Source organism: Podarcis gaigeae (assembly GCF_964106915.1).
Source record: "Podarcis gaigeae genome assembly, chromosome: 9".
Classification (NCBI taxonomy): Eukaryota; Metazoa; Chordata; class Lepidosauria; order Squamata; family Lacertidae; genus Podarcis; species Podarcis gaigeae.
This window is the reverse complement of record NC_139685.1, coordinates 51,280,842-51,305,274: the sequence shown is the minus strand read 5'-3', so window position 1 is coordinate 51,305,274 and position 24,433 is coordinate 51,280,842. Positions and strand designations below refer to the sequence as shown.

At 45.0% G+C, this 24,433-nt stretch overlaps 1 protein-coding gene across 4 annotated transcripts in view; it reads right to left on the bottom strand.

Annotated features, from left to right (window-relative positions):
• Window positions 1-23,567, bottom strand: part of SMIM43 (small integral membrane protein 43) — a 245,669-nt gene extending 222,102 nt beyond the window's left edge. Inside the window, exons 1-2 of one of the 4 annotated variants that reach the window (XM_083756131.1) lie at window positions 22,362-23,567; window positions 16,019-16,872 (exon numbers count right to left, since the gene is read on the bottom strand). In XM_083756131.1, the coding sequence (XP_083612257.1) occupies window positions 22,506-22,691 (186 nt within the window). In that variant the 5' untranslated portion in view covers window positions 22,692-23,567 and the 3' untranslated portion in view covers window positions 16,019-16,872; window positions 22,362-22,505. Of the gene's footprint in view, window positions 1-15,448; window positions 16,873-17,259; window positions 17,370-22,361 lie in introns of those variants that run through there. The other 3 variants (XM_083756132.1, XR_014568190.1, XM_083756130.1) reach the window with 3 other exon arrangements.
• Window positions 23,568-24,433: the final 866 nt, after the last annotated feature.

Genomic DNA, 24,433 nt, shown 5'->3' with positions numbered 1-24,433 from the left:
GTGTAAATATGTGAACAAATCATATTTCTTAAAGCTACAACAACCTCCACCAAGTCTTGATTCTCAAAGGAACCCCATGGAATCCTGCTACCACTCAGCAGAGAGAGAAGAAGAAGAAGAGTTTGGATTTGATATCCCACTTTATCACTACCCTAAGGAGTCTCAGTCATTTCACACACTAGCAAGGTTATGCTTAAAATTCTACAAGGCAGGCTCAAGCAGTATGTGGACTGAGAACTCCCAGAAGTGCAAGCTGGATTTAGAAGAGGCAGAGGAACCAGAGACCAAATTGCAAATATGCGCTGGATTATGGAAAAAGCTAGAGAGTTCCAGAAATACATCTACTTCTGCTTCATTGACTATGCAAAAGCCTTTGACTGTGTCGACCACAGCAAACTCTGGCAAGTTCTTAAAGAAATGGGAGTGCCTGATCACCTCATCTGTCTCCTGAGAAATCTCTATGTGGGACAAGAAGCTATAGTTAGAACTGGATATGGAACAACAGATTGGTTCAAAATTGGAAAAGGAGTACGGCAAGGCTGTATATTGTCTCCCTGCTTATTTAACTTATATGCAGAATTCATCATGTGAAAGGCTGGGCTGGATGAATCCGAAGCCGGAATTAAGATTGCCAGAAGAAATATCAACAACCTCAGATATGCAGATGACACAACCTTGATGGCAGAAAGTGAAGAGGAATTAAAGAACCTTTTATTGAAGGTGAAAGAGGAGAGCGCAAAATATGGTCTGAAGCTCAACATCAAAAAAACCAAGATCATGGGACTTCCGGGTTAGCGCGATCGGTGAATGGCGGATTCCCTCCGAGCTCCGGAGGGAATCGGCTCTGCTGAGGACGGGTCCTGCCGCGCCGGCAACGTGGGGACCCTTAGAAACCGCTGGCGCGGAAGCCTGCGGACTTGGTGACTCGGTGGGCACCTTAAGCGCCCTCCCCGACCCACGAAGAGCCTTTTTAAAGGCTACGGAGAGGGTACGGAGAGTGGCGTGGTGCTGTGAGTAGACCGCTACTTCAGTGGAGTGATGCCGCGAGCCATGGCCGGAGAGCGCTGACTTTCTTCCCAAAATTTGGACTGGAAAATAAACAACCCGTGAGTAGAATGGAATTTGGACTGAAAAATTTTCACCTTTGAATTCGGTACGACCGGGGGATGTGCTAAAGGGAAGTCCGCACCCCCCCTATCTACAAACGATCTAAAGCAAGGATCGGAGAACTAAGGTGGAGAGATTGTTGTTTTGTCAGATAAAAGATCTTTCCATGAATTTGACAGGAGAAGTCTTTGTGCTGGAGAGAAAGGGAGGAATTTTGGAACTTTTTGTGTAAACCCCCCCCCCCCGAACCCGGGAGCGTCCTGTGTGGGTGCCGGAGGAAAAAGAATAAGGAGTTTGACAGCTGTCAAAGGAGCTGTCAAACCGGCAGTTAAAGTTAAGAATTTAGCTATTTAATAACTCTCTGAACTAAAGGTGATACATTTGAATTGAGGTGGTTGGAAACAAAGTAGTAATAAATAATAAAGTAACGGATTATTGGAAAAGGACTATTAAGCAATTGGAATCCCCCTAGGGGGAACTAGAGACATTACAATGGCTGCAGAGGGAAAATTACTGGCAGAAATAGAAAAAAATTTCTTTCTCGTGGGAATTCTGCAAGAGCAGAGTACGGCTATGAACAAAGAACTTATGACCTTGAACTCTAAAACAAACAACTCTGCTGAGTGCACAAAGGATTCGACTGGCCAAAAATCTGCAGCTGAACCAGAAGAGATATTTTTGGAATGGATGGAGAGGAAAGAAGGAGTGGAGATAGTTCAGGTGGAAAATACCAACCAAATAAATACCAACCAAAAGCCTATATCGTCAGAAAATAAGGAAGAAGATCTTTGGATTACAAATCTGCGAAAGATGAGAAAGATGAAGAAGGAAGTCCCTGGAGTACTTGGAACACTGGAATTTAAAAGAATAAAGAAATATGATCGAGATTTCCTTTTTGAGTATGGGAGAGCAGCTGATCTTTTGCAGCAATTGCTTTTAAACATTTTGGATGGAAGAAAATTTGATGTGACTGTGACAGAACTTCTTCGAGACCTGAGGACCAACAAAAAGGACTACCAACAAAATTGGCAGAGAGAGACTGACAGAGAATTGAAGGCCTCGGATGTGAGGAATCCGGGCTAGGAACTGTTTTTGGACATTTGCTTGGGAAGGGATGGAAACCGGGGTAGGGAGGGAGGGGAGAATAGAATTTCAATTTTTTTTGACTTTTGTATTTGGCCAATGTGACCTATAATTAATATAATAAAGGGAGAAATTCGTGGAAGGGAAGTTAGGTCGACCTTAGAAAAAGGATTTAATGTTTATAAGAGAATTGGAAATGGAAAAGTTAAATGTTTATAAGTAAAAAGAGTTAAGTTTTAAAAATAATAACAATATGTTTAAGATGATAGACAAGAACTTGCTGAAATAATTATTGGAATTGGGATGTATGAAGAGGGGGTGGGGGGAAGCCAAGGAAAGAGGGTAAAGAAAGTAAGGTTATGAAATTGTATATGTGTTGTCTTTGTCTTTTTGTGTGTGTGTGTCTTTATAAAATGTAAAAACCCAATAAATTTTTTATAAAAAAAAAAAAAAACCAAGATCATGGCCACTGGGCCCATCACCTCCTGGCAAATAAAAGGGGAAGAAATGGAGGCAGTGAGAAATTTTACTTTCTTGGGCTCCATGATCACTGCAGATGGTGACAGCAGCCACGAAATTAAAAGATGCCTGCTTCTTGGGAGAAAAGCAATGACAAACCTAGCCAGCATCTTAGAAAGTAGAGACATCACCTTGCCAACAAAGGTCCGTATAGTAAAAGCTATGGTTGTCCCAGTAGTGATGTATGGAAGTGAGAGCTGGACCATAAAGAAGGTTGATCGCCGAAGAATTGATGCTTTTGAATTATGGTGCTGGAGGAGACTCTTGAGAGTCCCATGGACTGCAAGAAGATCAAACCTATCCATTCTGAAGGAAATCAGCCCTGAGTGCTCACTGGAAGGACAGATCCTGAAGCTGAGGCTCCAATACTTTGGCCACCTCAGGAGAAGAGAAGACTCCCTGGAAAAGACCCTGATGTTGGGAAAGATGGAGGGCACAAGGAGAAGGGGACGACAGAGGACAAGATGGTTGGATAGTGTTCTCGAAGCTACCAGCATGAGTCTGACCAAACTGCGGGAGGCAGTGGAAGACAGGAGTGCCTGGCGTGCTCTGGTGCATGGGGTCACGAAGAGTCGGACACGACTAAACGACTAAACAACAACAAGGAGTCTCAAAGTGGCTAACATTCTCCTTTCCCTTCCTCCCCCACAACAAACACTCTGTGAGGTGAGTGGGGCTGAGAGACCTCAAAGAAGTGTGACTGGCCCAAGGTCACCCAGCAGCTGCATGTGGAGGAGCGGAGACGTGAACCCGGTTCACCAGATTCCGAGTCCACCTCTCTTAACCACTACACTGCACTGGCTCAGTGGTGTGCAACTTTTGTCACAATAGAAATGGTATAAAAACTCTGGAGATGGGCCATAGCTCAGTGGTAGTGCACATGATGCTCTGCATGTAAAAGGTCCCATGCCCAATCCCAGGCAGAGCTGCAAAAGAGTTCTGCCTGAAACCTTGCAGTCAATGTAGGCAGCCCTCAGCTAGATGGAGCAGCAGTCTGATTAGTATAAAGCAGCTTCCTATGCACTCTCACTGGTATTTGATCCAGAATGCTAGAGTTTCTGTTACAGTGTTAGCATTAGCACAAACCAGCACAGAGTAGAATGGATGTACCAAGGGGACTCCTGTGTTTCTTGCTGTAACGTGTTCAGAATGATATATGAGTATGCTTCAGGTTGGTGATGGCTCCAAAGCACAGTTAGTACAGGCAAAATATCTCTTTTGAGGGTAGGGGTGGAAAATAAATTAAATTCAGTTCATTTTTAAAGGTGAACCTACCTAAGTCACACTTCCCAAACAACACACAAACTGGTGTGCATGCACATGAAAGCTCATATCAAGAACAAACTAAGGTGCTACTGGAAGGAATTTTTTTTTATTTTGTTTAAACTAAAATGTTGCCATTCTTCAAAATTCTCACTTCTCTGAATTTCACAGTGCCTTTCTCCGGAATGCATATACTAGGGTGACGTGTGCATTGAAATGTGTCTGTTACTGAAAATAACAAACGAATTTGCATTATATTAGAGGAATTTGCTTTCCAAAAATGTGTAGATTTGGCAAATTTCATACAAAAATATGTATATTAAGAGAAACTTTATACATACTGATTAATTTTCATGAGGTGTTTTTTTTTTTAAAGCACTCACATACTGATGTGGAAATGTGAAGAACTGATCTTCAGACTGGAAGAAGGTGAACCTAAAAGAAACAAAAATGAACCGATTCACCCATCCATCAAGCACAAAAAGGGCAGGCAGAAGAGGCAAATGGGGGCTGTAAGTCCAGGAAAGGAATTTGAGCCACAAGAAGAGAGAGGAGGTAAGAGAGACAGGAAGGAAGAGAATATCATATACACTAGAAGCCAGGACCATACTCATGGTTCTGTCGCAAAGGAGCTCAGAACTTTAATGTTATAGACCTTAATGTTATGCCTACTATAGGAGGATACTCTCTCTCTCTAAGGAGGCTCGCCTGGTACCTTCATTACATATATTTAGGCTCTAGGTGGAAATGTTTCCCTTCCACTAGGTGTTTAGCTGATTAACATTGTACAGCCTTTTAAATGTGTCTGTTGGAGTGCAGTTGTTGTTTTGTTTTTGTTATATTATGTGTTTTGTGTTTTCATTTCATATTTTTATGTTTTTAACCACCCTGTGATCTTCGGATGAAAGGCGGTGCACAAATTTTATAGATAAATAAAATAAGTTGGGTGAAGGGCAGTAGTTTGTGCAGTCAACCTATTTTCAACCATGGCCTGTTCAAGACATTTTGCTTCCTGAGGTGGAAAAGCAAACGGCAGCATTTAAGTCAATGGGCAGCGTAATCCAAGGCTAATCAAGTTATTTTGGCACCTGAGGAAAAAACATATCCACACCTGCTTCTGTCTGAGAGTAAAATTACAATATTTAATACATTAAATAACTGGACAATTTTCACCCTTTCCTGACACCCAGAATCAACTGTCTGAGGGAGCCATCTCTCTGTGTCTAATAGGAGGACCAGCCCCATTTCCAATCCATGTCAAGAGAGTCATGGGTTCCAATGGCAGCTCAATAGGCTCTGATTATAGTGTTATGCGACTTCTTTACAGTTAATTTCCATGGACTGAGAATTGCTCTCTCCACAGCCTAATAGCTATTTTGCAGTGAGCGCAAAGCTTCATTTTAGAATGATGGGCAGAAAGATTACATGTGTATTTTGATATTGTATATACCAGAAGTCAAAGATGGTTTATCCCTAGGGTAATTGTGATGGTTTGCGAAAGGGGGGCTGATTCTTTTCCCATCTGCCATACTTAATCTGAAAGCGGGAAATGCTATTTTGAGGCCCAGTAAAAAAGTATTTTGTGAGAGATCATATTTCATTTTAAATTACAAATGGACATATCGGAAGATGCTTGAATTCTCATGTGATCCCTGGTGTTGAAGCGGAATGCTAATGGGGGAAAAACACCACCCTACTATAACAACACTTGACTTTGTAGTTATTTTACAGGGAAAATGCTCATTCTTTCTCCAACCCTCATGTCATTTCATCTAGCTCCTGGAGGGCGGGGGAATTACATTACAGGAAGAACATGAAGTAAGTTTCTGAAACAGAAGAAGCGCAGGCCGCAAAGACCCTTAAGTGGAAGAAATGCAAAGAAAAATACTGGAGAAAAAGAAAAAATAATGACCAGAATGCAAGGCATATTCCACATCCGGTGTTCCAATTCTGATCCCTTAGCTACTGGTTTTAGAAGGCTATACTTGATTTGGCTGAAAAAGTCAAGGACTGGCTTGATTTTTATGTGAGGAGTGTGGATTTCATCAAAGCCCCACAGTTCAAGCACTGATTGGGATTGCAGGGTGGCCCTATATACTTAGCCTGATCTTAATCCTGTATACAGTGGTACCTCAGGTTACATACACTTCAGGTTACATACACTTCAGGTTACAGACTTCGCTAACCCAGAAATAGTACCTCAGGTTAAGAACTTTGCTTCAGGATGAGAACAGAAATCGTGCTCCTGCAGCGTGGCAGCAGCAGGAGGCCCCATTTGCTAAAGTGGTGCTTCAGGTTAAGAACAGTTTCAAGTTAAGAACAGACCCCCCCCCCGGAACAAATTAAGTACTTAACCCGAGGTACCACTGTATTAGCATCAGACCAGATAATATCCAATATTTGTCTCTTACAGATAGTATGGGTTGAGGAAGGGACAGGGAATATCCTAAAATGTGGGAAACACCATGCAAATAATTCCAATTGAGATAATCAGCCAGCTAGCATCCAACCATATTGTACTTTCAATGTTTGCCTCATAATTATGATCTTTTATTGGGTGGGGGGGGCAGGTGAGTTATCACTAAATAATATCCATTTGAATTAGACTGGATTCCACATCCGACCTAATTTTTCCATGGCACAGTAGACTGTTTCAGTAGGCACAGTGCATGTTTCAGTGGCATAGTATGGTAATAGCCACGGCCCCAGACACAGAATTCGGGGGGGGGGTGGACCAGATGCCCCCACAAAGTTCCCCATGCCTTGACTGGCTCCAGAGGCGGGGTCTTGATGAGAGAGGAGGGTGAAGAGCATCCTATGTCCTGCCCTTGCCAAGAGCACCCTCTGTGTCCTGCTCTCCCCCATCTGCCAAGCTGTGAAGGCGAGGGCTGGGCAAGTGCACTCTGCCCTGGCCTGGTACACACATGCACTCGCCCCGGGCACCAACAAGCAGTGCTGTGTCACTGGTGTGTTTAAGTAGTGTGGAAGCTATGAATCAGAAGGTATAAACCTTCACATGAGTTGTTGTGCAACTCTTTATGTTAGAATTAGCAATACACATACTTTAAAGACTTCTGCCATGGGGATGTTTACTCTGTGACATTCCATCATGGGCAGCTTGAAGCACCCACTTGCGTTTTCCCGCAGCCCTGATCCAGAGAAAGTAAGACATGCTGAGGTCCAGCTGAATGGAATACTTTGTCCAATGGGGATTACAGAGCATATTTCCAAAGTCAACATGTTCAAGTAGTACCATGATCGAATCCTGAGCTACATAATGTCCATTTGAATTGGTTACATCCATTTGAATTAATTACATTCCATTTTGACCGAATGTAAACATGAATTGCACAGCAGAAGAGATTAAGCACAGCGAAGGGGAAGACTATGAGCAAATCATAGACCGGGACATGTTGAAGAAGAATTCTTGGTGTGACTTTGTGTGGGATGAGGCCTGGATGAATCAGTGAATCTGTATTTTCCAGCTAACCACAATGAAACTTTTCCTCAGTCAGTCCATTTGCAGAAATCCCGCCCCGAAAATAGCACCTCTAATGCTGCAATCATACACTGATGATCCACAACTAAGGGCTGATAGTATATGGAGGAAGATGTGCTGTGCCAGCAGAATGGCGGATGCAGCACCCCCATGAGAGAGATGCTGATGGAATGCTCCACTCAGCTGACAGAGCCATTCCTCTGCAAACGGTACACCAGCGGACTTGATGGAATGGAGCACTTGTAGGCATGATGGTGGTGGCATAGAGGAGCAGAACACTCATGCTGGAATCTACACCCCTTCAATTCATGGCCGCTGCCACAACTTTACAGTATTGTAACGTTTGGTGCAGAAAATCTCTGTAACAGGTAAAAGGGGACAACACCAAACAAACAGAAGTAAAAACACAAAAGACTAGCCCTCAAATATTTTTAAAACATTGTTCTATAAAATTGTAAAATAGTGAAGAACTTTTTAGGGGTCACATGGGTACAGTTTTCTTATTAAATTCCAGGCAGGCTCTGGTGACATCTGGGACAAGCATGTACTCAGGACTGTCACGCAGAGGCGCCGACTTATAAAAAATATTGGGGGGGCCCATACTGGGGTCCTGCCCCGGGAAGTTTTATAAGATCCGCTCCCGGCCCGTTGCTGCTGCTGCCGCCCGCCTCGTGGCCCCCTCGCCAGCTGAGGGAGGGAGAGAGACCGAGAAGGAGAGAGATGCGTGGTGGGCAAGGCAAGTGCCTGCCGCGCCTCGCCTCCCACCGCCCGTCGTGCCGGCCGCCCCCTCCCCTCCCTTCCCCGTGCGCGTGCGCTCGCGCCGCCTCTTTTACTACCGTAATAATTATTTGTTTTAACTCATTACTGAATGTATTTTAAAAGGTAACTATCATCAAACAAGGAAAATAAAAAATACCAACATAATTTTGTGATTTTACAAAGCATAATATAACTACCGTATTTTTCGCTCTATAACACGCACCTGACCATAACACGCACATCGTTTTTAGAGGAGGAAAACAAGGGAAAAAAACATTCTGAATGAAACAGTGGATGTATCATTTTTGTGCTTCATGCTGTGGCCACAGACATGTGATCTGATGGTGAATTTGGGGTGACCCAATGCAAAAATCCTGAGGATCCATGTGGATCCATGTTTTGTAACCACGTTTTTGCACCATTGCAGCCCCAGGCAACAGTGGGTGCGTGATTTTTTGGGGGCAGGCTGTAGCCATGGACATGCTATGTGCTCTGATGGTGAATTTGGGGTGACCCAATGCAAAGATCCTGAGGATCCATGTGGATCCATGTTTTGTAACCACGTTTTTGCACCACTGCAGCCCCAGGCAACAGTGGGTGCGTGATTTTGGGGGGGCAGGCTGTAGCCATGGACATGCTATGTGCTCTGATGGTGAATTTGGGCTGACCCAATGCAAAGATCCTGAGGATCCATGTGGATCCATGTTTTGTAACCACGTTTTTGCACCATTGCAGCCCCAGGGAACAGTGGGTGCGTGATTTTGGGGGGGCAGGCTGTAGCCATGGACATGCTATGTGCTCTGATGGTGAATTTGGGCTGACCCAATGCAAAGATTCTGAGGATCCATGTGGATCCATGCTTTTTAACCACATTTTTGCACCATTGCAGCCCCAGGCAACAGTGGGTGCGTGATTTTGGGGGGGCAGGCTGTAGCCATGGACATGCTATGTGATCTGATGGTGAATTTGGGCTGACCCAATGCAAAGATCCTGAGGATCCATGTGGATCCATGCTTTTTAACCACATTTTAAGTGGGGAGGGAAGGAAAAACACAGAAGGGACACGGAGCAGGAGAGGGGTGTGCCGAGAAGCAGCTGGCTAAGAATGCAGGAGAGGGGTATAACAGGAGGAGGGAGGAAAGGAAGGCAAAAGTTTTCCCTCACCTACCCACCCAAGTCAGCCAGCTCGCGCGCTCTCTCTCGCTCTCTCTCTCTCCCTCCTGCACGGAGCACAGAGACACACTCTGCTTTCCCTCTGCCTGGAGGGGAGGGGCTTTCCCTGCTCTTTGTTCCGTTTGAGCAAACACAGCAAGGAAACAGAGCAGGGTGGGCAGTAAGACCCTGAGGCAGAATGCCGGAAAAATACGGTAATAATTTTCTTAAATTATTGGGGGGGCGGAGCCCCCCCAAACGAATTTTTGAGGGGGCTCGGGCCCTCTCAGGCCCCATGGAGTCGGCGCCTATGCTGTCACGAAATTCCACTCAGTATTGATCCAGAGCAGATTCCAGCGTATAGTTAGCAAAGTAAAAACTTAAACTTAAGTTCAGGACACACACACCCCAAAAATAGACCAGAGGCAATTGTATTTCATCCAGCAGAGCTTTACTGCTACTGAAGGCAAATGAGCATAATGGTCACAAATCCAATACATTCAGGATTGGCACTGTCTATAAGAAATCCAGTTGCAGCAGACTTAACTTAAACTTACAATAACTTATAATAAGTCTAAAAATTAACACTACAGTGGAACCTCTACCTGTGACCATAATCCATTCCAGAGGTCTGTCCGGGGGTCAAAACGGGTCGCTGAGAGAGGCGCTGTTGCGTGCAGGCGCGGGCGGCAAACCCGCTGGTTACTTCCGGGTTTGCCGCAGTCGTTGGGTGAAATGGACGCAAGCGGAGGCAGACGTAATAAGAGGTTTGACTGTATATACATACAGAACACCACACCAGAAGGAAAAGAGATAGAAAGTGAAAGTGAAACCCAGGCTCCTTCTGGCCAGCATAACCTTGACAGAAAGAGATAAGAGTGTTAGGATCCTTGCCTGACAAAGAGAACCAGTTTAAGCTGGCTGCACTCGGCTTTTCTGAAGGAATAACCCAAACATCATGAACCTTCTGCTTGTTTCACACAGAAAAGCTTCCAGAACTCTCTTGAATTAATTAGAACAGTGGAATGCTAATAGGGGAAAACACCACCCTACTGGACAAGGGTGACAAGGACACGGTCACAACTATACACTTATTCACACAGCCCCTTATACCACATTGGAGGTGTCTAGTAGCTGCTACTATCCTGGCCACGTCTTGGCAATGTGAGGAAGGTCTGTAGGTCTGTGCAAAGGACCATGCTTTGCATGCAGAAGATCCCACCTTTAAATCCCGGAATCTCCAGGTAGGGCTGGGATTTGAACCTGGGTTCTTCATGCAGCTTCTCATGATGTGCTGGGCATCACTGGGCTATCTTTCTCATGGTGCAGATGTTAGTTTCTGTTTATGCCACTGTGCAGTGCTTGGAGTCACAAGACTCTGTTTTGCATTCCAGAGATTCCAGGCTATTGGAAGTCTCACGGAAGACAGGAGACAGATGTGATGTTACTAGTTTCCTGTTCCTTTGTTGTTCAGTTGCTCTCTGCTTTCACAGAGAGAGGATGTTTCTTTTCTGTCTGCGTAACTAGAATTAAAACTCTTTGCAATGTAGCTCATATTTTCTCGTCCTTCCCTGCTGCTGGATACTCTGTGTAATGAGGGAACATGTCTGGAGCCTTATCAGAGGCCCAGGACGTTAATCATTGTCGGAGGCGATTCCAAAGGACTCAACCGGAGGATGAGCTTTTCCAGTGATGTGGGTATGGCAGGAGGGAGAAGAGCCAGCCGTTGAAGCTGTGCTGTCACTGCGTTCAGCTCTACACCCAGCTCCTCCCGACATCCTGACATTGTGTGCATTGACACCCCCCAATTGCCCTCGCAAGCTGGCACCTCTGGGTGTAAGCTCCATTGAGCACAGTGTTGCCGGAAAAATCCGAGGGCTCCCTTGGACAAAACAAAGACACCAACCAGGATAACTTGGAGCAAAACAGCAGCCTGTAGGCTTGGCCTTTATTGAACTGTTGCAACAGGGTGTTCCCCTCACTTGCAAGAGAGAGGAAAGACAAAGAAAAATAGTGTGCAAGGTCTTATAAAAACTTTTGAAATTCCCCTCCTCTAGGTCAAGCCCACCCCCAGAAACATCATGCATACATTACAGAAAGGAGGGGTTGAGGGAGGAGTTGTGGTGGTAACCTGAGTGTCCTGTCACCTGGCTGGTTCCTCCTTTCCCCCCTCCCCATGAGTCACTTCCAGGAGACAAAGGGGAGTTTGCAGTTTCCTGCCCCCAGAGGGAAGATCTGATCATTGTCCTTTGTTTCAGTCCATGCTGAATCCACTCCCATATGCAAGTTCTTTGTGATCTTGATTGTCTTCTGTCTGGGATCATCAGGGTTGGCATAGCAACTGGGCAGGGCTCCTGTGGATGTGCTGGGATGGTGAAGGGATTATGGCTGACCAGGACCAAGCCACCCCCCTTTGATAGTCCTTGTCATATGGAATAAAATAAAAATGGAACAGTGCAAATCCGATGTATGGTTGATTTTTCTATGAATTTATAACAGAAGTGTGGCGTATGTAGTGTGTGAGTGTGAGTGTGTGTGAAGTTTGTACAAACTGGATGATGGGGGGGGGTCCTGCTACAACAGCAAATCTCACTTCCAAGTAAACATGCAGAGGATTGACCTGCTCTTAGAACACTAGCCAATATAATTGAACCCAAGTTCTCAGTAACATTAACTTCTCTAGTCATCGGGATGTGGTTTGTATCTATTGCCAATATCAAGAATTCATAACAGCGGTGTCTGGGCCCTGAAGAAGAGAAGCCAGAAAGGGAACATGAAAGGGAAACATCAAGCAGAAAGAACAGAGCAAACGAACCTGAAAAATTCTAATGGTCTGAATCCATACCCCAATTACAAGGATCATTTAAACGTCTCTAGGACCCAGTATTCAATATCTCGAGATAATTAACACCAAAGAGAAAGCAAATAGCTATGGTCTGTTTCTCTTTCCTTTTATGGTCCAGCAGAGTCTGCTTAATTGGCTTGACGCAATGTGTTTCGTCTGGAGATTTCTCTCTCTCTTTCTGGATAGTATTAGCAAAACTCCACAAAGCTCCCATACATAGATTCATTGAAGATAATCAAGGCACATGTAGAAATATCACTCACATTCCAATAGGGAAAGAAGTGTGTCTCATAAACAATCACCCAACTAGAGAAGCTTGGAGATGCACACTGGGCCAAGGGGTTTTATTTTTTTATTTCATGAAGAGGCTTTAAGAAATAAGCAGAAGAGGAGCGATGAAGCATCAAAATGATATAGTAAGATAATATTGACCAATTTAGCAGCCATAATGGAATAAGGAGCAGCAGCAGCAGCAACTGATAATTGTCTCCCCTAAGGAATGTCACCAGAGAAAATTCATGACAGATAATAACAACTCGTGGTTGTTTAACGCTTAAGCTTCACATCCACAAACAAGCGCGACAATACTGATGGAATACATCAAGTGATGTAAGAGGCTGATGTGACCAGCAAATTTCTCTGCAGACTCTATCACTTTCACTGTTTATGTGACCAAAAGCTATGTAAACTGAATTAACTCCACAATGGTATCACAACATTAAATGTGATTTTTGCCTCAGAGCATCACATGTTGCAATATAAGCAAGCAACTTATTTCATGAATGAAACCTTTTGTTTCATTCTTAGCTGTAAAGGCATGGATCATTTCATGAACAGTTTTGTCTGCAGTCACTCTGCACTTCTCCACACATTGGCCAGGGTTCCAAAGGGATGTGCACAGAACACAGAGGTTTCTGCCTGAGAGAATTTCCTGTATCCTTACAGCTGCCTACCAGGGTTAACCAGCTGTGCTGTTTATGTTTTGGTTTTAGTTTATTTATTATTTTGTTTTCCCTCCTTTGCATTCATTGTACTTAACCTTTATTTTTCTTAAAGCTCAACAAATACAATGGTATCTCGGGTTAAGAACTTAATTCGTTCTGGAGGTCCGTTCTTAACCTGAGGTGCCACTTTAGCTAATGGGGCCTCCTGCTGCCACCACAGCATTTCTGTTCCCATCCTGAAGCAAAGTTCTTAACCCAAGGTACTACTTCTGGGTTAGCAGAGTCTGTAACCTGAAGCGCCTGTAACCTGAAGCGTCTGTAACCAGAGGTACCACTGTATAATGCCTGAATCAAACAACTAAAGCCAGAGTTTGTGCAGAAGAATCATTCATGGAAAGTTGGTGCCCCCATGTGGAGGCCAGACACACAACCCCATGGTACAATTACAGAGCCCCTATCCCCTGCAAGGGCTACTGCGAGCCTGTAAATCAGGATGAAGAACCTTTTTCACATTCAGGGCCAGGTTCCTTTCTCTACAACCTGGCAGGGGGCAGGGGGCAGGGCAAGACAAATGTAAATTTTGCCTTTACAGGAACTTGGTATCTCATTGATTATTATATACTTACTTGTATGAGCAGAAATTCATACCTATCCATAACCAGTAAAGTTCCCTTCTAATAACTTCTGCTGTGGCTACTCTGAAGGGTTTGTTTGTTTGTTTCCCACCTCCTTCTCTATCACAGAGCTGCTCCGTTGTAGCATTTGATGTTTGCAGTAATGTAAAAGGTTCCTGCTCGGCATAGTTCATAGTTTCTCTGAGTTATTCTTGAGAGTCCCCTGGACTGCAAGAAGATCAAACCTATCCATTCTTAAGGAAATCAGCCCTGAGTGCTCACTAGAAGGACAGATCCTGAAGCTGAGACTCCAATACTTTGGCCACCCCATGAGAAGAGAAGACTCCCTGGAGAAGACCCTGATGTTGGGAAAGATGGAGGGCACAAGGAGAAGGGGACGACAGAGGACGAGATGGTTGGACAGTGTTCATGAGTTTGACCAAACTGAGGGAGGCAGTGGAAGACAGGAGTGTCTGGCGTGCTCTGGTCCATGGGGTCACGAAGAGTCGGACACGACTAAAGGACTAAACAACAACAACAACAACAACAACAAAATGGTTTCTGCAATTGTTTGATCAAAACTTACGAGATATGGTCTACTTTCCTTAGTGGTTGATCAACTGGTGGAATTCAACATCACGCTCTTACAAATGTTTCATCTCTCCAAGTTGATCAACTTGTCAGGTGGAATGATTCCCTCTCCCCCTGTAAACTGTCCTGGGGGGGGTTTCTCCCACCCCGCAAAGTCAATTTCGGAGGCACAGGAGGACAGAGGGGAGGAAGTGCCATTGCGCAAGTGGAAACTCTTGTGCACGACTTCCATTGGTGGAGCTTGTTAGGTGAATCCCACCCATTATTTTCCCCAAATTATTCCGCTGACTCTTGGAAATGATTGTGTAATCTTCAACTGCTTACTGAGGAAAAGACCCCTAATCTTTTTCACAAGCTTTTTCATCTATGACCTTGAGATCCTTTCTTGTTTAGTTGGCTATGTCCATACACAATTGTTGGTCCAAAAGAGGCTGGAGAAACTCCCATATGTGGGAAAGTTACCTCATTTGGGACTTTTTAGTTTAGAGAAAAGGTACGTAAGAGGTGGCAGAAGTGTATAAAATAATACATGGGAGGAGAAAGCAGATAGAGAAAAGTTTTTCTTCCTCACTCAGAACACTAGAACTGGTGGAAGCTGAATGTTGAAAGATTCAGGAAAAATAAAAGAAACTAGTTCTTCAGCTCATAGTTAAACTATGGATTTTGCACTCACAAGGCACAGTGCTGGCCATCAATTTGGATGGCTTTAAAAGATAACTGGACAAATTCACGGAGGTATAGGCTATCTATGGCTACAAACCATGATCGTTTTGGTCTAGCTCCACAGTCGGAGGCCAGTTGCTGGGAACTGCATAAGGAGTGAGTGCTGTTGTCCTCAGGCACTGTTTGTGGGCCTCCCATTGGCATCTGGTTGGCCACTGTGAAAACACGATGCTGGGAAGATGAGCCACTGCTCTGATACAGCACGACTTTTCTTATGCTCTTAATAAAGAATTTTGGGAAAAGATAACTGCTTTTCTCATTAATTGACTGTAATAAACTGATCACAAAACAGGCAGTTAAGCCTAACAATGAATGCTGACACAACAGAACATGAAACACAATCACTAGATGATGGCAACTTAAGGCTGTTTTATATATACTGTATGTATATATACACACACACACATCACTGTGGATTTTTATTCGTGTTCACAGGAAGGCACACATTATGACAATTCACAAGACTTTGTATCAAGAGCACAAACATATTTTTTAAAAAACAATACAAAAAAGACAAACATTCATAAGACGCTTTCCCAGCTCCTCTATAACCCAATGGAAGTTTATCCGCTTAATTTAATGGAATGTGAATCATAGCCTTGACCAGCTTTTGCACAGAGGTATGTTCTTAGAATTTCAGTATATTCACCTAAAACAGGCCCCCTTTACCAGAAAAGTCATTATTGGGGGAAGGGCACACAGATGAGGTAGCCCATGTAGTACTCTCCACAAATTGGGGGCAACCCAGTCATGTGGGCAGGGTACAAATAATAAAATTGTTATCAGTATCATTATTATTCCAACAGCCATCAGCCCTAGCCAGCATGGCCAATAGCCAGTGATACTAGGAGTTGTCCAGCTACATCTGAAGGGCACATGCCAGGTATCCCTGGCACACAGGTCAATTATGTATTGCTACTAGACCTTCGTCTCTCCTCTGCCTATATAGTCCCATGATGGATTTTATGATAATCCTTGAGTATGATGGGAGCTGGGCTTTTGACATATAGAGTATCATAAAACAGCTAGCATATTCAATAACACAAAAGCTGCCTGATTGTGTATATGAAACACTACAGGATGGTAGTTTAAAGTCATTGTAAGCTCTGCAGAGTAGATGATTGATGTTCTGGCTTAATGGGTCTTTTAGAATAATTATTAAATAAGGATTTCTGTTTTCTTCACCATCAGTGGTGAAGGTCAGCAGCCTTTAATCTTGTTATAAGTGTTATCCTTTCAGTTCAGTGTTTCCAGAAAGACCAAAAACATAAATCACAAGAGAGTACAAATTTCATTTGCAAAACAAAAGAAACGAAGTTGGGTGGTGGGAGGAGATGGATGAATACCAAGTTACTGCTGTATGATGCAGATGTAGTCTTGTTTATGTTGTGATCTAAAGAGATGCTTGCCGCTCAGCCACTCTCATGGACACACTCCCAAGGAGAAAGGCTATTTACGGGCTGACCAGATTTGTGAGGATTGGCAAACAAGAAAAAGAACATGACAGGCATTTTAAAACGCAGGTTGCAGTTCACCACTAAAACACAATCAGTTTTGCTATGTTGCATGGCCATTATTGGTTGACTCCACGACTTGTCCAGTCTCCAAGCACAGCTGCCTTTTCAACCAGATTGCCTTTCTCCAAAGCGCATAGTCTTATTATGTTCCAGGACAAGTGATATGGCATTCCTGTCCTAATGCCCAGTGGCACAGCGGAGTCCATCTCAACTGAGCAAATCATTGACACCATGTCTTTTGTAGATTAGCAGCACACTGAAAGTAAACAAGACATATCAGGCTGGTCATTCTGCAAACTTCAGGTTAGGGAGAGAGAGAGAGAGAGAGAGAGAGAGAGAGAGAGAGAGAGAGAGAGACGGTGAAGAATGAGTATGCTTTGCATCTTCATAGGAGCCAACTGCTAGGGGCCAAGGTCCCTGTGCTCCCCAAATAAAATATGTGAGGAGGCCATGGCCACCCAAAGTTGATGGGCCTTGCCATTCAAATGGTGTGCATGTGTATCATCTTGTCATCAATTATGCAGGGTGGGGCTTACCATACCCCCCAATGCCTCCTCCTTTCTCTCTGCTATAGGGCTAAATCAGTAATGTTTGACAGGTTAGAATGAATTTAATCCCCTCTATAGAGAGACCAAGAACTTACCCGCACTTCCTCTCATCCCAGTGAGAGCCAGTGTGGTGTAGTGGTTAAGAGCGGTAGACTCGTAATCTGGTGAACCGGGTTCGCGTCTCCACTCCTCCACATGCAGCTGCTGGGTGGAGGAGAGGTATGGCTACCTCTTGGGCCAGTAACACTTCTTTGAAGTCTCTCAGCCCCACTCACCTCACAGAGTGTTTGTTGTGGGGGAGGAGGGGAAAGGAGAATGTTAGCCGCTTTGAGACTCCTTCGGGTAGGGATAAAGCGGGATATCAAATCCAAACACCTCATCCCATTGCTTTCCCCCTAAGGAAAACCACTCTTTAGCACTCAATCAGAGCAAACAGTGCTTCATGTTTTTACTCGGATTACCATTTGTTCCAATCTATTACTAAAGAGCGGGTTTTCCCTTGAAAAGGAGCAGAGAAAGGTGGAAACCACTTGAACTCATGCTTAGAAAGCACAAATCAAGCGGAAAACCATTCAGTCATGTGCTTTCTAGGCATGGCACAAGTGTGGACAAGCCCCACATGCACTGCTTTGCCACAGCAATTGAGGCGGCTGGGGCCACACAACGTCAGCAACTTTGTCTCCCAAATACAGTGGCGCCTCGAGTTAAGACCTTAATTTGTTCCGGAGGTACGTTCTTAACCTGAAACTGTTCTTAACCTGAGGTACCACTTTAGCTAATAGGGCCTCCTGCTGCCACCTTGCCGCCGGAGCATGATTTCTGTTCTCATCCTGAAGCAAAAGTTATTGACCTGAGGTACTATTTCTGGGTTAGCGGAGTCTGTAACCTGAAGCGTCTGTAACCCGAGGTACCACTGTACATATAATTAATATGGAACTGTTGATTAGTTCTCCAGCTCAGCTTTCAGAAATAAAGACTGCAATCCCTCTGTCACCCTTTAACCATGTATAACACACCTGGCTTTCTTTAACCACCTCAACTATAAATACAATAGGGCAGGTAAAATGTGTACTGATCAGCACTATATAACATCAAGTATGATCCCTTGGATCCTTTTCAGACAGACCCAAGGTAGCCATGTGGGAATGGTTTGCAAAATCTCTCATTGAAATTCCTTCAATTGTTGTTGTTTCCAGTAGCAAGAAGTGGATGATCAGAAAGTAAAAAAGTAAAAAAGAAGCCTTGAATAATAATGTCATTAGTTAATTATGTTTCTCATAAGATATTATAATATTGGTATTGTTCTGTGAGGCACCATCAGGATCCTGCTAGGCAATTTAGGCATGATCTAAAATTAAATAATTAAATCAATTCACCAAAATTTATCTTGAGATAATGGGAATTAGATCTGATAACTAGCTGGGTCCCTAACAACCCTCATGCTTTTATAAACCTTGTCAACATATTCCATTTATTTGTCAGTTAGCCAAGCCCCCTTATCCCATTTGTTTTTATCTTTTTTTCCTATGTTTGATCAATATTGTTCTAGTAATTAGCAGCTGATAACAGCACATAGCATCTCCTAGGCAAAAGCATTAAAACTGAACAGTGAACTCAACTGAACCTTCCATTACCCAGCACAGCCCAGAAACACAGGGGCATCTATTCAGGTTGGCAGTCATTTTGCTTTTTACGGTCTAGCTGGTCATAAACCATCACGACTTATACTTTAGGTATCTTTTGATTCATTATTTTCACAATAAAGAATTATGGTTAGGTCTGGTCAGCAGCCTTGAAGGTCTGAAATGGCAACATATTTGGGGGTTCCCTCAGATTTAAATACTTCATTTGCATCATTCATATGGCTACCTCTGGTCCAAAATTGGCCTACTGGCCTACTCAGTGCTATTTTTCTAGAAAAAGAGGTGCCGGAACTCAGCATGAACACCTATTAGAATGGCAATGGCACCCACCTGAGAGGTGCCAGAACTGAGTTCCAGCTGAAAAAAAGCCCTGGGCCTACTTAACTGTCTATATTACCTATGATTGCTTGGGTCAGTCCAAATACAGCTCTGTTATGTTTTTAAGAGGTACCCTATGATGTTGCATCGCTTTCTATTTTAGAGATTTCTCAATGAATTGCTGGAGGCCAGTCGGCGAATCCATTGCAGAGCTGGCATTGAAAACCAGGTTTTCCACATTCAAGGTTAAGAGCCTGTTCACTGGTCAACAGTGTATCTCTGCTCATATATGTGTTAAGTTACCTTAGATACAACAGACAGGTTTTGGATGCACTATAGCAAGGGTGCCCAAACTTTTTTCAAAGAGGGCCAAAACTGATGAAGTGAACGTGCGTGAGGGCCAACCAAGGTTGTTGATTTTTTTTCCAGGATTTTGCCCTAGAACATATACTGCCACAGGGACCAGACTGAATCGACCCCTGACACACATTTAGAAAAGCAGGATATTTCTTACAATGTTATCTAGATAACATTAGCACCTCAGTAATTACGTGCCAAACCCAGGTGCAGCTAGCATCACCAGGTCTCAAACTTTATGGAAGAAATAGGTCACCCAATCCTCTCTTGATAGCTGGTGCTGAAAATTGTGGTGGGATGCATCAGTTATCCAGGGGAAATTTAGGAAGAATTGGGTAACTGATTTCTTCTTTAAAGCTTGACACTTGATGAGAGCTGCTGAGTTACTTCCAAATTACCGAGGTGCAAATTGTGATTGTCAGAATGCAGCCACTGAGCTCATTATCCAAACTTGCCTACAAGCTTCCCTACACAAGATTAACAGTCCAGTCATAACTTTCAAAGATTAAGAGTGGTCATGAGCCATTTGCAGCATACAGATGAAACCACTTAACCAGGCATGCAATTTTTTCTCTCCCAAACAACTGTTAGCCTCCGACCTGTTATGTCTGCTCCTCTCCAAACTGCAGACAGACGCAAGAAATCCCTACACACCCTCTGAAAATTATCTTGATTCAAATCTACAGACTCTGCAGTTCTGAGTTTCTTTACAAGGGCACCCACAAAACAAAAAAAACACAGCAACAACAATCAGAGACATGAAGAACTTCTGAAATACAAATAATAAAAAATCAGATGTTCTTTGGGCCTCATATGGGTTGGTGCAGCTTTTTGTGGATGGGCTATAATGCTTCTGTAGTGAAGTGGAAAGAAGTTCAGAGGCTGAACCCTTTAGCCAAGCCATAGCTCAAAGTTAATCATGTCTAATAGTGGCAGGAAGCTGTAATCTTTTCAACTTTTCTAATGAGAAAAGCAGTGTAGCAGAGTGCTTCCATATTTGATGAAAACTCTTCTAAGTTTGGCAGTGGTGTACTCATCTCCTGGCTATGAGCAAGGTCACAGCTGTACAGCAGGAATGATTAACCACCCGGTCAGGGATCTGATCTAGCCACCCCAAGCATTTTTTTTTTTTCCTCCTGCCAAGACCCCATCAATTTTGGTGGCAGCATCAAAGACTGAAATATAAAAGATACTAGAGTGGGCAGAGCCCACTGTGATGATAGGGATACAAATTGGCCCTCCCCAGTCATCACCACATCAATAATTTCATAGAGGGGAAATAATGCCCAAAGGGGGTCTCTTTACCTTCATGTGTGTTCTGTGTGGTGGATGTCCATGCAAGAGGTGCGCATGAGTGTGCATGAGGCCCCACCACTGTATGCAGCCACCTGCAGCTCAGGGTTGGCTAAAGATCACATATGCTAGCCGTCCGTGCTGTACTGGATTAAAGAAACGACTGATAAGAGGGCATGTGTGCTGTGACAGGAAAGCAAAACAGGTGAACATGTTGCAAAGGAACATGAAAGCGACCCATTTTGACCCACGCTATCATGAAGTGAACCTCAGGGCCAAGTCAATGCAGAAAGTAGTCAAATCAGTGAAGTATTGCATGTATGGATGATGCCACAAAAATGAAACAGTTAAAACTAGGAATGGATGGAAAACAGAACAAAAGAGATGAGGAATTGTTAGGTTTTTAATTGGTGAGCAGTATGATTTAGAGAATGCAGCAATGGAAACATTTAGTCAATGCAATCTACTTTTGAGTGTTTAAAACACCTCACATACATTACTGTTCAGAATTTTCCCTCCCTGCCACTTTCCCAGCTGTTATGTCAAATAGTTTTCTCAGTCAGGTCAATTACTTTACTTAAATTGTGACTTGATTCAGAATTATTTTTGCCAAGAGATTTGCTAGGCCAGAAAAGAGATAAGTTACAAAAGCCAATTTAAATGATGTAACTAAAGAATGGCTCTGGCATACCGATGGAACTGGTGTACAGATTTCTCTTGCTGCCCGTAAACTTAAAAAACAAATTGCAAAGGCAACTTTTCTTTTTTAGGTAGGATTCTACTTGCCCCATTTCACAGGTAGGAAACTGACATGAGGAAGCAAGTTCTGTTGTGATGGCCAATGGTTCCACCAACAACTTGACTTGGGAGAGCATGTAGCATGCCTTTGAAGGATCAGCCTTCCCCATATCTAAGCACTGCTCAGCAAGGGTGCCAACTCAAATAAAATAGGGGGGGAGGTAAGCCCCACCCCACATAATTGATCACATGACGTGCTGCACGCACACTATTTGAATGGCAATGCCCATCAACTTTGGGGGGGCAGCCCCCTCAAATATTTTATTGGGGCGCGAAGCCCCCTCAGCCCCAGGGAGTTGGCTCCTATGCCACTATGTCAGTAACCCACTGCAGACGTTGCTGGACTCCAACTCCCATCAGCCTATGCCAGTACAGTGGTACCTCGGGTTAAGAACTTAATTCGTTCTGGAGGTCTGTTCTTAACCTGAAACTGTTCTTAACCTGAAGCACCACTTTAGCTAGTGGGGCCTCCCACTGCCGCCGCCACTGCGCGGATTTCTGTTCTCATCCTGAACCAAAGTACAATTTCTGGGTTAGCGGAGTCTGTAATCTGAAGCGTCTGTAACATGAGGTACCACTGTATAGCCGGGAGTCAGGCTTAGCCACAGGACCACAGAATTGTGGAGTTGGAAGGGACCCTGAGGGTCATCTAGTCCAACCCCCTGCAATGCAGGAATCTAGGGCTCGAAGCCACGACCCTGAGACTAAAAATCCCATGCTCTGCAGACTGAGCTATCATTTGCCATTTAGGTTCTGCTTTAAAATTTAAATAAATAGATGAAACCCACCTGTGTCTTGGCTCCGTATCTCCCCACCGGTGGGATGGAGGGGGGTGGATACCAGGCGGTGGCGTCGTGGCCTGAGCGGTCCTCCACAGCGCCCCCTAGAGCCGGAGCGGCGCAGCGGCCCTTTCCCCCCTGCGCTGGGCTCCCTCAAAGGGCTTGCTCTCGGAAGAAGCCCCAGGGCTCGCGCAAGGAGTGTCTCCCGGGCTGGCCGCCCGCCGTGCTGGCCACGGAGTTCTTGAGCTGCTTGATGACCCCGAAGAGTAGCAGGAAGAGCAGGAAGAGCAAGAGGAAGAAAAGCGCCAGGTAGAGGAGCAAGTTGAATTCCCACTCCATGCTGCTGCTCCTCGCCTACAGGTTCCCATCAGTCACTAACTGCCCTGCTCCGGACTCCGGGGAGGCGGCGGGTGCGTCTGTGTTTGTTTGTGTGTTTTGGTGGCGGGATCGGGACATTCAGCCGCCCTGGCAAGCGCCGTCGCCTTGCTGATCCGCTGCTCCTGGCCACATCATGTCCCTTGGCAAGGTCGGGACCGTCCGAAGAAGAATCCGGTCTGGGTCCGGGGACAGCGGCGGCGGCTGCTCGAAAGGGAATTCCCCCGGGAGAGAGCGAGAGAGCGGCCGGTTTCCACCGCCGCCCCGACAGCAGAAGCCAAAGCAAGCAGGCGAACGAGGAACATCAGACTTGGAGGCGAGAGGGATCTTGGAGTCTCCAAAACGGTGGCGCGAAGAAGAGCTGGCCGGGGAAGAGGGAGGGAAGGAGGGGAGCAGGGCGACCTCTAGGAAGGGAGGGAGGGAAGCTGTTTCCTGAATGAAGTGCAAAGGAACAAAAGGCCTGCGCCCCGGGAACTAACAGCCAAGGGAGGGTGACGATTTCTGCCTCCGAATGAGGCCGTTTCAATTAGAGGGAGAAAAGAAATCATCGTGCCATTGTTGTCCCTGGCCTGGTCTGCGTCGAAGGTGGCGCTGAAGTTTTTGCCCACCGGATAAACTCGTCTGGGGGGAAAGAAAAGTCATCCCAACATATACAGCTGCAGAGCTCGCGTTGCATAGCACTGCAAGGGGAGGAACAGGGTGTGCGTCCTTGAGATCAGGCAGCACACTTCTCATGACCTTTTGGGAATCTTGCAGCCCAGAGCTGTTCATGGGCGTAGTCCGGGGGGGCAGGTGCCCTCCAGTCAAGTAAATGAATAATAATACTTAACTAACTTACCAATTAAGGGACATGGGTGGCGCTGTGGGTTAAACCACAGAGCCTAGGACTTGCCGATCAGAAGGTCGGTGGTTCGAATCCCCACAACAGGGTGAGTTCCCGCTGTTTGGTCCCAGCTTCTGCCAACCTAGCAGTTCGAAAGCACGTCAAAGGGCAAGTAGATAAATAGGTACCACTCCAGCGGGAAGGTAAACGGCGTTTCCGTGCGCTGCTCTGGTTCACCAGAAGTGGCTTAGTCATGCTGGCCACATGACCCGGAAGCTGGCTCCCTCAGCCAATAAAGCGAGATGAGCAACACAACCCCAGTGTCAGTCATGACTGAACCTAATGGTCCGGAGTCCCTTTACCTTTACCTTTAACTTACCAATTGGGTCATAGATAACTCGGTTCTGCCCCATCCCTCACATAAAGCCTTCTCCCCCCCCCCCCCCCCGCAATAAATCCTGGCTATGCCCATGGTCCTGTTTGATTTCACAAGGAAGCTCTGCTAAGCACAATGGGGGTCACTTGCTTCCAAGGAAGTGTGTGTGATAGTGCATCTTTTGACCACCGTCTGGTACTCACAATTAGAGTGGTTAAGAGGCAGGTTCCTCATGCTTTGGATGCGTTCTTTACCAAGAAATTAAAGCTCAGTCCAGATAAGACTGGGGAACTGTTAGTGGGTGATGGATGGAACTGTTAGCTGATGGATGGAAGGTTGCTCTCCCTCTGAAGCAGCAGGTACGCAGCTGGGGGGTGACTCCTGGATGCTTGCTGTCACTTGAATCCCTCAGGTGGCCTCAGTGGCACCGAGTGGCTTCCATCAGCTTCAGCTGGTGGCCCAGCTGTGCCCTTATCTGGACAGTGATAGCCTAACATCTGGCAGTCT